At 34.7% G+C, this 14004-nt stretch overlaps 1 protein-coding gene and 1 long non-coding RNA gene across 2 annotated transcripts; both read right to left on the bottom strand.

Annotated features, from left to right (window-relative positions):
• Positions 1 to 3175: 3175 nt before the first annotated feature.
• On the bottom strand, positions 3176 to 5248 carry LOC144851749 (uncharacterized). The gene is made up of 4 exons (XR_013614221.1): positions 5242 to 5248; positions 4952 to 5091; positions 3757 to 3867; positions 3176 to 3586 (listed from the first exon to the last, which is right to left on the bottom strand). It is a non-coding gene; the product is annotated as an uncharacterized LOC144851749 (long non-coding RNA).
• A 173-nt stretch (positions 5249 to 5421) lies between these two features.
• On the bottom strand, positions 5422 to 12946 carry LOC144852737 (uncharacterized). Its single transcript, XM_078710703.1, has 12 exons — positions 12807 to 12946; positions 11642 to 12064; positions 11153 to 11300; positions 10753 to 11036; positions 10366 to 10437; positions 8696 to 9139; positions 8003 to 8241; positions 7632 to 7848; positions 7238 to 7420; positions 6770 to 6979; positions 6485 to 6652; positions 5422 to 6251 (listed from the first exon to the last, which is right to left on the bottom strand). Exons 1-12 carry the CDS (start codon positions 12871 to 12873, stop codon positions 5821 to 5823), a joined length of 2886 nt encoding a protein of 961 aa, XP_078566829.1. The 5' UTR covers positions 12874 to 12946; the 3' UTR covers positions 5422 to 5820.
• Between the last annotated feature and the right edge of the window lie 1058 nt (positions 12947 to 14004).

The following is a 14004-nucleotide window of genomic DNA, read 5'->3' as shown; positions in this document are numbered from 1 at the left end:
CTCGCTCTCAAGGAAAATCACAGAAATTACGTAACTGTACCTTTAAATTTATTTTTATTGAATGAAATTATTAGTGTTCATCACATGGAACTAAAGTAGACTCAAACAAGAAAAAATCAGGTCTATTTAAGCAATTGAATGCTGTTTAATTAAAAAACTCGCTCTCAAGGAAAATCTCAGAAATTAAGTAACTATACCTTTAAATTTATTTTTATTGAATGAAATTATTAGTGTTCATCACATGGAACTAAAGTAAACTCAAACAAGAAAAAATCAGGTCTATTTAAGCAATTGAATGCTGTTTAATTAAAAAACTCGCTCTCAAGGAAAATCACAGAAATTACGTAACTGTACCTTTAAATTTATTTTTATTGAATGAAATTATTAGTGTTCATCACATGGAACTAAAGTAAACTCAAACAAGAAAAAATCAGGTCTATTTAAGCAATTGAATGCTGTTTAATTAAAAAACTCGCTCTCAAGGAAAATCTCAGAAATTACGTAACTGTACCTTTAAATTTATTTTTGTTGAATGAAATTATTGGTGTTCATCACATGGAACTAAAGTAAACTCAAACAAGAAAAAATCAGGTCTATTTAAGCAATTGAATGCTGTTTAATTAAAAAACTCGCTCTCAAGGAAAATCTCAGAAATTACGTAATTGTACCTTTAAATTTATTTTTGTTGAATGAAATTATTGGTGTTTATCACATGGAACTAAAGTAAACTCAAACAGGAAAAAAATCAGGTCTATTTAAGTAATTGAATTCTGTTTAATTAAAAAACTCGCTCTCAAGGAAAATCTCAGAAATTAAGTAACTGTACCTTTAAATTTATTTTTATTGAATGAAATTATTAGTGTTTATCACATGGAACTAAAGTAAACTCAAACAGGAAAAAATCAGGTCTATTTAAGTAATTGAATGCCGTTTAATTAAAAAACTCGCTCTCAAGGAAAATCACAGAAATTACGTAACTGTACCTTTAAATTTATTTTTATTGAATGAAATTATTAGTGTTTATCACATGGAACTAAAGTAAACTCAAACAAGAAAAAATCAGGTCTATTTAAGCAATTGAATTCTGTTTAATTAAAAAACTCGCTCTCAAGGAAAATCTCAGAAATTAAGTAACTGTACCTTTAAATTTATTTTTATTGAATGAAATTATTAGTGTTTATCACATGGAACTAAAGTAAACTCAAACAGGAAAAAATCAGGTCTATTTAAGTAATTGAATTCTGTTTAATTAAAAAACTCGCTCTCAAGGAAAATCTCAGAAATTACGTAACTGTACCTTTAAATTTATTTTTATTGAATGAAATTATTAGTGTTCATCACATGGAACTAAAGTAAACTCAAACAAGAAAAAATCAGGTCTATTTAAGCAATTGAATGCTGTTTAATTAAAAAACTCGCTCTCAAGGAAAATCTCAGAAATTACGTAACTGTACCTTTAAATTTATTTTTATTGAATGAAATTATTAGTGTTTATCACATGGAACTAAAGTAAACTCAAACAGGAAAAAATCAGGTCTATTTAAGTAATTGAATGCCGTTTAATTAAAAAACTCGCTCTCAAGGAAAATCACAGAAATTACGTAACTGTACCTTTAAATTTATTTTTATTGAATGAAATTATTAGTGTTTATCACATGGAACTAAAGTAAACTCAAACAAGAAAAAATCAGGTCTATTTAAGCAATTGAATTCTGTTTAATTAAAAAACTCGCTCTCAAGGAAAATCTCAGAAATTAAGTAACTGTACCTTTAAATTTATTTTTATTGAATGAAATTATTAGTGTTTATCACATGGAACTAAAGTAAACTCAAACAGGAAAAAATCAGGTCTATTTAAGTAATTGAATTCTGTTTAATTAAAAAACTCGCTCTCAAGGAAAATCTCAGAAATTAAGTAACTGTACCTTTAAATTTATTTTTATTGAATGAAATTATTAGTGTTTATCACATGGAACTAAAGTAAACTCAAACAGGAAAAAATCAGGTCTATTTAAGTAATTGAATGCCGTTTAATTAAAAAACTCGCTCTCAAGAAAAATCACAGAAATTACGTAACTGTACCTTTAAATTTATTTTTATTGAATGAAATTATTAGTGTTTATCACATGGAACTAAAGTAAACTCAAACAAGAAAAAATCATGTCTATTTAAGCAATTGAATTCTGTTTAATTAAAAAACTCGCTCTCAAGGAAAATCTCAGAAATTAAGTAACTGTACCTTTAAATTTATTTTTATTGAATGAAATTATTAGTGTTTATCACATGGAACTAAAGTAAACTCAAACAGGAAAAAAATCAGGTCTATTTAAGTAATTGAATGCCGTTTAATTAAAAAACTCGCTCTCAAGGAAAATCACAGAAATTACGTAACTATACCTTTAAATTTATTTTTATTGAATGAAATTATTAGTGTTCATCACATGGAACTAAAGTAAACTCAAACAAGAAAAAACCAGGTCTATTTAAACAATTGAATGCTGTTTAATTAAAAAACTCGCTCTCAAGGAAAATCTTAGAAATTACGTAACTGTACCTTTAAATTTATTTTTATTGAATGAAATTATTAGTGTTCATCACATGGAACTAAAGTAAACTCAAACAAGAAAAAATCAGGTCTATTTAAGCAATTCAATGCTGTTTAATTAAAAAACTCGCTCTCAAGGAAAATCTCAGAAATTACGTAACTGTACCTTTAAATTTATTTTTGTTGAATGAAATTATTGGTGTTCATCACATGGAACTAAAGTAGACTCAAACAAGAAAAAATCAGGTCTATTTAAGCAATTGAATGCTGTTTAATTAAAAAACTCGCTCTCAAGGAAAATCACAGAAATTACGTAACTGTACCTTTAAATTTATTTTTATTGAATGAAATTATTAGTGTTCATCACATGGAACTAAAGTAAACTCAAACAAGAAAAAATCAGGTCTATTTAAGCAATTGAATGCTGTTTAATTAAAAAACTCGCTCTCAAGGAAAATCTCAGAAATTACGTAACTGTACCTTTAAATTTATTTTTATTGAATGAAATTATTAGTGTTCATCACATGGAATTAGTAAACTCAAACAAGAAAAAATCAGGTCTATTTAAGTAATTGAATTCTGTTTAATTAAAAAACTCGCTCTCAAGGAAAACCTCAGAAACTACGTAACTGTACCTTAAAATTTATTTTTATTGAATGAAATTATTAGTGTTTATCACATGAAACTAAAGTAAACTCAAACAAGAAAAAATCAGGTCTATTTAAGCAATTGAATGCTGTTTTATTAAACAGCATTCAATTACTCAAATAAGCTTGATTTTATTAGTGTTCATGACGTGGAACTAAAATAAACTGCTTAATTTTTCCTTGATAGTGTGTTATATTAATATTTATAATATGTGAATAAAATATACTGTACATAAATTGACCCGATTAAATAATACTTTAGAGTAACAGACAAATATATAACATCTTGCACCTTGATATTTTATATCATTGCAAATTTGTTTTCAACAGATGCTGCAGTTTGTTAAGGAGCCAACAAGCTATGCAAGACAAAATAATTCAGCTACCATACACTCTAAAAAGAAACAAACAAATATCAAATGTCAACCAGGAACTAGATTGGGCACAAAAAAAACAAAAGTATTATATCAGCCAAAGTTTCTCTTAATATCATATAAATAAAACTAAACATTCTTATTCACCAGTTTTTATTGTAGGACATTTTGATTATATAAATTCATTTACCTGAAAATGTATTTGAATTTCTTGGCTAAAATCACAAGCCCTTACAGCATTATCGACTGCAAGTCCAATCAAGGTCATGAAAGTGTTTTGGTACAGCTGATTTTTATTATCCTACGGTAAAAAGAAAAAAAAATCATAAAATTAAATATTCTATATAGAAGTATGCAACATGTATACAAATAACACACCTATGCACTTGTTCTGACGAGTATGATATGAATATTATATACCATAATTAATTTTGTGTTTTTTTTAAATACAACACGACCAATAATTACTTCACAATCTAATTTATGCAATAGGTCTAATAGTAGGTAGTTATAACACTAATTAACAGTAAAAGAGATGCTACAGTGGTCACATTAATCTATGATATAAAAGGATATCTTTCAAGAAACAAGTTAAAATCAATTTTAATATTGTTAAACTTTTCATTTGTAACAACCAGTTAATCAATTAATATCACAGAGGATGCCGGTCATCAGTTTTGGAATAAACCTAATAAGTATTTTTACAGTTTTTTACATTAAATTGTAAAAATGTATAAATTAAAATGTACATGTATATTATTATTAATACATTGATTAATAAATATAATGTATTGTTAGCTAGCATTTACTTCTTGACATTTTATAATATATCGTAAACTACTGCTACTACTAGGCCTACTTACTATCTAGGCTTACTACTACTGCTACACTCTTCTATTCTATAGCTAGTAGGGCTAGCCTACACTATAGTATAGGCGTAGCTAGGCCTCTAGGCCCCAACAAAGGCCTAGCTAGGCCCTAGGTAGTACTAGTAGGTTTAGCCTAGCTAGGCTCAACATTAATTAACCAGGCCTAGGCTAGCCTACATAAGTTAAAAAATACCATGAATGAATTGAAAAGACAGCCTAGCCTAGGCCTAGACGATCCGCCTAGCCTAGACTAGGTTTCTTCGACGTTAAGCCCTGCCCAGCCAAACCTTCCTCTAGACCTAGGCTAGTAGGCCAGGCCCAGGGCTAGGCCTACATCATCACCCGTTCCTCAAAACACACGGCAGCAGTAACAACAATTTTTGCTGCTGTCGCGTTAAAATACAGTTATCAGATTTATATGACGGTTTTCGGGAGTTAGAAACACAAAAGTAACGCCACTTGACGCGAAATTACAGTGGAAAACAAACACCCACGAACAAATGGTACAGGCAATACCTCAAGGCAAATGCAATATATGTAGGGTATATCCTCAAGGACGTGCTGCAGCAAACTCCCTATCCCGAATGAGGGCGAAATGCATGTTTTTTCCGTTCTCAGAATCTCGATTAAAAATGGATAAATAATTGAATTCGTTCCTGAAGATGAATTAAGTTTGAAAAAAATAAATCCGGCGGCTCCTCATTTTTTTTCAATTTCAACTTTCTGGTGAACGAGTTTTTTCCGTTGCAAAATAATTTTTTTTATTATTAATATAGAAGTCTACATATTATTTGGCCAAAACATACTACACATTTTTATTACAGAAAACAAAAGAACAAAACAAGTTTTCTTCCTAGAACTATAGGATACTGTAAATATGTTTAAAAAAAATTAAATTAAATGTATTTTATCTTAAACTGATTAATAGTACATTACACATTGAACGCATTAAAATTATCAACATTTGTTTATTTAATGAGTGATAAAATATAGGTAGACCTAAACATCTAAAAATGCATTATAACATATATAAGTAGGTGGTACATCATCAGAAGTCATTTATCTGCCTCGAAAAAGATAAGAAAATACTATTCTAATTGCATAATAAAACATAATGTATTTGACGTGGTGAGCTTTGGTGTGACTTGGACGTAACGCAACGACGTAGGTTATAATAAAGTGAGTTGACCAATCACAAACGACATTTTCAATCAAAATTACTCTATCTGTCGCTTGTCATTGGTCAACACGCTTGCGTTGCGTCCTAGAGGGAACCAAGCTTAACAACGAGTAAGCGTAGGCCAATACAAAATCAATTATAAGCATAATCAAATAATTATGAAAAAAAGGTCAATATTGTTGAGTTAGAATGGAATTTTCTAAAATTATCTGATACATGTCAGACGTTGGCACTTCACATTTGCCTTCGAATGGGTCTTGTTGAACTCAAACTCAAAAGGAGGGTTTTCTGATTTCTCAAACATCACACATACAAATTTCAGCTGTTTGCATGTTTTATCTGACATATCTAACACCACAATAACGTCCGTGAACACAAATGGTTGATCTAATATCAAGTCCTGTGACCGTTGTGCCATTCTCAGTGCATTTTTCGAGTAGCTTAATTTCGGCCCTCCTCCGTTGGCCTTCAAGCTTCCCCATACTTGCAGACTCCAGAGATCTTCCCCCAAAATATTAGTACTTAATTCATTATTGAACTGTATTCTGATGTTTACTTTGATTAGGTTTACATCTCTTGGGTATACAGGAGGCGGGTTTAGTACGTCAGTGGCCGTCACGTGAACTCTCAATGTGGCTAAAATGTAAGAAAATTAGTTTTAGAAAATTTGAAAACGGAATAGGCCTACATGTTGATTTGTTTGAACTTTTAGACCTATATCTTTCTATATATTTTAGACATTGGCATAAAAAGCATATGTTTGTGAGAACACAAACATGTTAAGAATACCTGGAATCATAGTGGTGAAAATGTTGGTTGGGCGGTGAAAGGGAAGAGTGGTTGCTTAAGATGCCAATATTATAACTTACGTGAAACTGTGGACAGCGTCACATTTTGGCCAACCACATCCGATGATTGAAAGCAGGTGTGAACGCATGTCATAGAGCCATCTTGACAAATACACTGTATGCAGTCACTCGTGTGAAACTCTTGGTTATGTAAAACTATTTGTCCATTAAAAATGCACGGCAAGTTATCTAAAGGAAGAACAAGACAAAACATTTAGACCTGTAAAAATTAATATATCTGTAATTTGTAATCTTATACCGCATGTGTTATGTAATAACTATACAGTAATATGTTAACATGATTACTTCTTGGTTGTGCAACTTCTCCCAAACAAGTTGCGCAGCACTTTTCAGCGATGAATACAGGTTCGTTGCATGTTAAGGGTCGAAGACACGAAAGTTCGACACAGACAACAACGCCACTACTACTACACTGACAAGTCTGACAAGGACTTATTGCTATATTTGCTCTAACGGCAATCCTGACCCCTGACACGGTACATGCAGTTAAAACACCTAAAAGAAGAACAAAACCGAAGTAAAGTTTAGTTTAATATAGGCCTATTGTTATATTAACTACTGTACTCACACTCAGTATGCATTTTATGATGATACATGTGGCATTTATGGTCGTACGTACGTATTGTTATTGTCATCGTCAACCAGAGTAGAAAGGACACCCGTCTTTTAATCTGACACATGTTTATGTATTTGAATGTATTTTCATTATCCCGTATCAGAAACAATGGCAATCATTTTTCCATCAGAATGTACCTCTTTCGTAAACAGGTGGTCCAACAGCTGGTTCACCGCCCCCTCCTAGCCTGTTAGACGAACCACTCCCTTGTCCACCATCTCCCCCATGTCCACCAGCTCCGTGCCCGCCCGCACCTCCATTATTACTATCATCATCTTCTTCAGTCGCACTATTGGAAGTCGTCCTATCTTCCGGGTTTTCTGAAACCAAACATATTGTTATTATTCAGTATGTTGCCGACTTATATCAAAACCAGAAATAATTCTTATGATGTATCGAATACAATGTGAGCATAAACTGCGGACAGGATAAGAAGAACCGGAAGAGCATGAACGATTAAATGTGTCGTGTTTATTCATGCCTCTCTAATACATGAACATTCTCCAACATAATGTTCTTGTTTCAACATACCACACGGAAGTTCTTGACAAGAAGCAAGTGTGTCCGAGTCTGGTCCGGCATAGAAGTTAAAGTCGGGATTCGGTTTACGATGTTTACCGAACTCGATACATAGAAACCGAATGTCTGTACAGTACATTCCTCTCATGTCCTCTTGCCCTCGGATGCCAGTAAACTGAAGTGGTATTGTCTTTGAAAAAGACGCCGATTGATGTAATACAGGTAAAATCTATAAATGGAAAAATCTCAATAAATGATCACAGATATTTTCGTTCAACAATACGTTATAACGTTTGCCTTCTTAGCATTGCGCATGACCATGTAAACTGACCATGTAAAATGACCATGTAAACTGACCATGTAAAATGACCATATAAACTGACCTGATCTGAAATGTCCATTCTTCGTCCACTTCCATCTGGATTGCGACTTCCAAACATTGCAACACGCCAAAGAGATATTCCATCTATATCGTTACTTCTTTTGTCAGCCGTGATAAAAATGTCAAGTAAAAAGCTACTTAAGTGGCTTTTACTGATGTGAGCTCGCATTTGCCAGTCCATCGAAGACAAATAAAATGATGGTAGACCACTCAAAGCAACGGGTATTGTCCTTGTTGGTACTGTATTAAAAATGAAACATCATTTCATAGAAATCATCCGAGAACTAGAAAGGATATGTTCTTATAAAACATAACACTGTCAACCAACGCCTTCTTGGAATAATAATAATAATATCCTGGATTTATATAGCGCCTAATGTTGTGAAACCTCTAAGCGCTGAACATTATTACCCCAGTCATTTTTTCCTGATCAAACATGTATGGAAACATACTCCCTTCATAATTATTCATATTTAATTGAATCATGTTGAATCCTCTAACCTAATATATAATAGAACCTTTATGTAGGGCCACTTTCTGATTCCGGAAGAATAGAATTTGGCTGTACAGTATAGTATGATACGGTATGATGATTGCACTTCGTTCAGGCGTGTCCCCTGAATCTATAGGAGTGTCCCAAAAAGATGGGTTTTACTGTACGCATCAACAGTCTGAAATAATTATAATTGCTTACCTACTGGCAGCTTTGGTCTAATGCAACGAGCCTGCTGGCATGAGCTTAATACGTCACCCATATTCGATACTATTTCAAAATCAGGTGTCGCCAGATCATTCTTTGTAAATTCTAAGCAGATGTACTTAAAGCTTCCACATCCCACGTGACTAATATCATACATGGTTCGAACCATCATAACTGTGTCCAGTCCCTGTGCAAATAGTTGGTTCCGTTGACTACCTGGTAAAACCTGACGCACGTAGTTTGAACGTAAAGAGGTACTGCCGTCTGCAGATTCACTACCATAAAGACCAATGCGCCAGAGGTTGTTTCCGGTAATGAAATCACTGTCGTCTGCGACGTATACGATGACGTTTATGATAAGATCACTTGGCGTACCAACGGCTACATCTCGGGCGGTCATTTCCCATGTCAAGGCATCTACGCGAAATACTCTGCCATCTGTAAAGAAGACATGGAGACAATCATCGTGGCTATATTAATTGTTGTAGCATGTGTTGTTAGCTAATTGTAAACAAGCACCAGTAACCATAGAATGTAGAGTGCGTGCAAGACAGGTATGAAGACCTCCAAACGTTGGATAGGATTAATATGTTAGAGCAACGAATTCGTTAAAATAATTCGTTAATAATGCGAGTAGTGCAAAAATAGAATAATAAGAATGAATGGTAGAATATTGTGAGTCAGTATGTACATATTATTAATTATACACACCTTCTTGTGATGTTAGTTTGTTGTTAGATGAATCAGAATATTGACCAGTCACATCACCACCGCTACCACCTTGACCGTTACGTGCAATATAACTCTTATTGTGAATACTACCTCCGTCACCAACTTTACCCACATTATAATTATTAATCACCATCGCCTCCACCACCACCACTGCTAATGACACTAATATTACTTCGAATACCATCATCTATTGTACCACTAAAACTATTGCCGCCGCTCGTACCATCGCTACTACCTTCCTTACCGTTACCCACCCTTCTACCATCGCCACCATTACCTCCCTTTCCCATATTACTACCACCTTCTCCTCTACGAACACCGCCTGCTCCACTGCTTCCTGTACTACCAAAACCACCAGCTCCTCCACTTCCACCTCTATCACCACCTCTACCACCACCGCCACCACCACCGCCGCTACCACCACTACAATTACCACCTCTCCCACCATTACCTCCATTTCCCTTATTAATACCACCTTCTCCGCTACGACCACCGCCTGCTCCACTGCCTCCTCTACTACCAAAACCACCTGCTCCTCCATTTCCACCTCTATCACCACCATCACCACCACCATTACCACCTCTCCCACCACCGCCATAAACACCGCCACCACCACCACCACCACCACCACTACCACCACCACCGCCACCTCTCCCACCACCGCCACCACCACCATTACCACCTCTCCCACCACTGCCATAACCACCGCCACCACCACCGCCACCACCACCACCACTACCACCACCGCCACCACCACCATTACCACCTCTCCCACCACTGCCATAACCACCACCACCAGCTCCACCCCAACCACCACCACCATACCAATCACCACGGCCATTCCTCCTACTGTCTTCCATTCAAACCATTGCCTCCATATCTTGCTTTATTGCCATCTTCAACATTTTCAATTTTAACGAACAAGGTAGTACCTTGAGAATCACCAGTATTTGCTGCTGTTCCATCTGAAACGATTTCATCAGGTACCTTCACTCTGCGATCATCTATAATGCCATTAAAGATACTTTATAGTAACAATTTTTGTAAAAGAAAGAGTGGCAACCATAGTCAGAAAAAGGCGTATATCAAAGGTAAATTCGCATCGATATTAGTGGACCAGGGACATTAAACAAACGTGATTTAAATTTGTGAAATGCATTTGCTATTATTTTTACAATCTCCACTTCGTAGACCTATTTACCTTTCCATCTCACCATCCCAACTTAGAAAGAAAAAGATTCATCATTATAAGCCTATCTAACAAATACAAAATCTGCTATATTCAAGAATTACAGAAACATTAAACCCAAAAGATTTACCTGGACAAGACAATTCCCTGCATGAGATCATCGAAGGCTCACCGGAACCTAGAGTAAAACCAAACTCAGGTTTAGGATCACTTCCTTTACCAAATTCGATGCAAAGAAACCGGAATTCACCACATCCAACTCCTGTTAGGTCAATTGTGGCTGCTCCAGTAATATTTAACATTTGTCCTGGCTGAATATCTTTTGAAGATTCTGTCTTGTTTAGAATCTGATCTCTTCGTTGTGGAAGACTATCTCCTTTTCCATCATTCTGTGAGTTTATGAACAGCTTCATTCTGAAAAATGGTAGAAATACAATACTATCTAAAAATAAACTCATCAACAGACCTTCAGAACTTTTGAAGTAGAAGTGCCCTACAAAGTTGTTGCTTGATTAATATTGTAATCTTACCTCCAAAGATTTTCTCCCGATACACCGCCGTGATTCGGTGATGTTTTAATAGTAGATGTAATGGTGACGTCTGATGGAAGACCTTGTCGCACATAAGCGTCAACCGTCCACCACATACCGATTAACATGACGTCGTCCGACCCTGTTCCTGCAAAATAAAAAAAAACACGTCGTTTCATCATTTTTGTTGTTAATGATCTTTGAACGAACAAATCGTCACTATTTACGAACTTTGTCAACTTTATGAGCTGAAGAATGTTAAACAAAATTTATATCGTATACTGCGAAATAGAAGAATGCTGTTTTAAAGAATGTATAGGTAGTTGACATACCATAACATATGAATGTTATGTACAGTACCGAGAGTGTTTTTATACAGTTTAGATTATTGCAACCAATATTATTAAACACATACACCTCAAGTAGCGCGATACACGCACTGATAAACTTGAGGGACTTGTTGATTAAAGGATTGTCTTTTGTGTTTACCTTGTTCACAGGCAATGTTAGCACACACAATTATAGTGTCCTCGAAGTCCATAGATGCAAAGAAGAAGCTGGGATTGGGGTCATCACCTTGCTTGAATTCAACGCATAAATACTTATATTCTGAACAGCCTAGAACTGATAGTTTAAATGGTGTTGATATCTCGTCAAACACCATACTCTGTCCAGGTAGAGTTGAGATTGCCTGTTGCGATGGAGTGAGAAGGTTATCCCGCTCATCGAATCGTTTACCTCTGCCTCTAGAATGGGCACTACCAAATACGGCCACGTCCCAGAGACCAGTGCCGCGAATAACTTGGCTTTCTTCTGATGCATTGACGACGATTTGGAATTTGATGTTTGTCAATGCATCTTGGCGAACTTTAGTTTCTTTTAAGTTCCATGACATCCCGATTAAAAGAGCATCTGAGAATGCATCAAAATTAAATACAGGCTTATGGGTATAACAAAGAATCAAATAGTTAAAGCAATAACAATAATATAGTCTACAAAAAGACTTTCGTTTATAAGTAGTTGTAAAGGTCTAAATGGAATAACATAATTATATTAAAGGATTATTAGGGTTGCCTATACTTTCCTTGTGGATCAACACATTTTACCTTTCCTGTGTACGGTAATGTTACGACCATGAGTGTAAGCTTATTAAATAATCCTTTATTTTCAAGGAAAAAATATGTATGATTGACTAACAAAATGCAGGTTTATTTTGATAACAAAAGTACTTAATATTTTAAATTAGAAAACAGAGATTAGAACCCAGACCTATGATATTAAACATCTTAACCATCGAGTTACCATTTATAAAACATTACTCTCTATAGTAGGCCTAGTCATAATTTGTGATACCTTCTGTGAGCCTCTAATAAATAGAACCAAAACGTTTATGCTTTTAAACTTTAGGCTATAAAAACAAACAATGCTGTACTAAAAGTACATTGATACCAGTAAAATCACGGTATTGGACATATCCTCTGAATAACCCTATAGTTATTGCCCTTTTACGCGATGTATTGCCAGGTCGTAACTTCCTATTAATTCCGTTACATATAATTTCAAGGTGTTCAATTATCTCACTGGTTACTATGTACATAATAAGCCTTATAGGCCTGATTATGGACGATTAAACGCATAGTTTTACTAAACTTACCTAAAAACTGTGCTGTTGACGCGTTGATACATATAAGCAGAATACATAGTATAATTCTAGTCTTCATGTTCCTCCTTTAAATCGACCAACACCCTATCGAATTTATGTATGGCACTGTGTCCCGCACTGTGTAAGACCATGTACTCCTTTCGTTCTGAAGTTTTGTTTACTTTGATCGTTAGTGTCTTAACGTTCGTGTAGTATATTCAGGACATGTGACGTCACACATCCACGTAACGGCTTTATACAATCAGGGAATTTTGATTTGGGTTTTAAAAATAAAGTAACTATAGATCATACGATACCATAATGAGAAACAGCTCAGTAGTTTATATTCACAGTATAGTTAATGCCAATCTTTGAAAACCCAGATTGTACGAATGAAAAATAATATGAAAATTTTGATTAAATCAGTAAAGCCATTATACTAGGTGGGAATGTGAATTATTCATTGAAAAAAAAAAATCTAACTCAACAAATGTGTACCGTACTCAAGCCCGTGTGATATGTATTGCTTGTATCCTTCAAGACACTTTACTTACATTTGCCTCTCTCCACCCATGTGTACAAATGGGTACCGGTTAGCAAGACACAACTCTGCACTGATTACTAGCTGCATTCTGGGAGTATGTTTCCATAAGTGTTTGATCCATAAAATGACCGGGGTAATAATGTGCAGCGCATTGAGAGCTTGCTTATATGCGCTATATAAGGATGAACTATTATCATTATGATATGTACTATCGTTACAAATAACCGTTTTTGGTACCGTGTAATGTGCTTCAGAATGTCGTATCTTGTGTTTTAACGTTAATGCGCCAGTGCTGCATATCATTTTAAATGGTAAAGTAGCGTGAATTACCCAGAACAATAGATTTCCCCCGTGATTTTATTTCTAAATGTATAAATATACTTTATCATCTGTGTAGCTGTGTCTGAAGTGGATTTAAATTGTAATTCATTTGGATTTGCGTTCTAAGTTCATTGACTTCTGATGTAAGAAAACTATTGGCTTATTTCAGGCACTATTTGGCAGACAGACAGACCGACCGACAACCGAAAGTAGAGATGCGTAGGTGCATCACACATTATTGATCTTATTCTGACTGAAGTTCATATATTAGTACTGTACTGTGTCATTGTCCCCGTACCGTACACTGTATCAAACAGGATTTGGCAGGCCGACAGAGACAGACAA

This window comes from Antedon bifida, chromosome 1 (assembly GCF_963402885.1).
Source record: "Antedon bifida chromosome 1, ecAntBifi1.1, whole genome shotgun sequence".
NCBI lineage: Eukaryota > Metazoa > Echinodermata > Crinoidea > Comatulida > Antedonidae > Antedon > Antedon bifida.
Note: the sequence above shows the minus strand (reverse complement) of the source record. Positions and strands in the feature narration are given on the sequence as shown.

Coding starts and splice junctions, on each gene's coding strand:
- LOC144852737 (XM_078710703.1), bottom strand. CDS start 12,873: ATGAAGACTAGAATTATACTATGTATTCTGCTTATATGTATCAACGCG. Junction 6,653..6,769: donor AGAAGTTGCACAACCAAGAA/GTAATCATGTTA, acceptor TTCTTCCTTTAG/ATAACTTGCCGTGCATTTTT. Junction 6,252..6,484: donor GACGCTGTCCACAGTTTCAC/GTAAGTTATAAT, acceptor CTTACATTTTAG/CCACATTGAGAGTTCACGTG.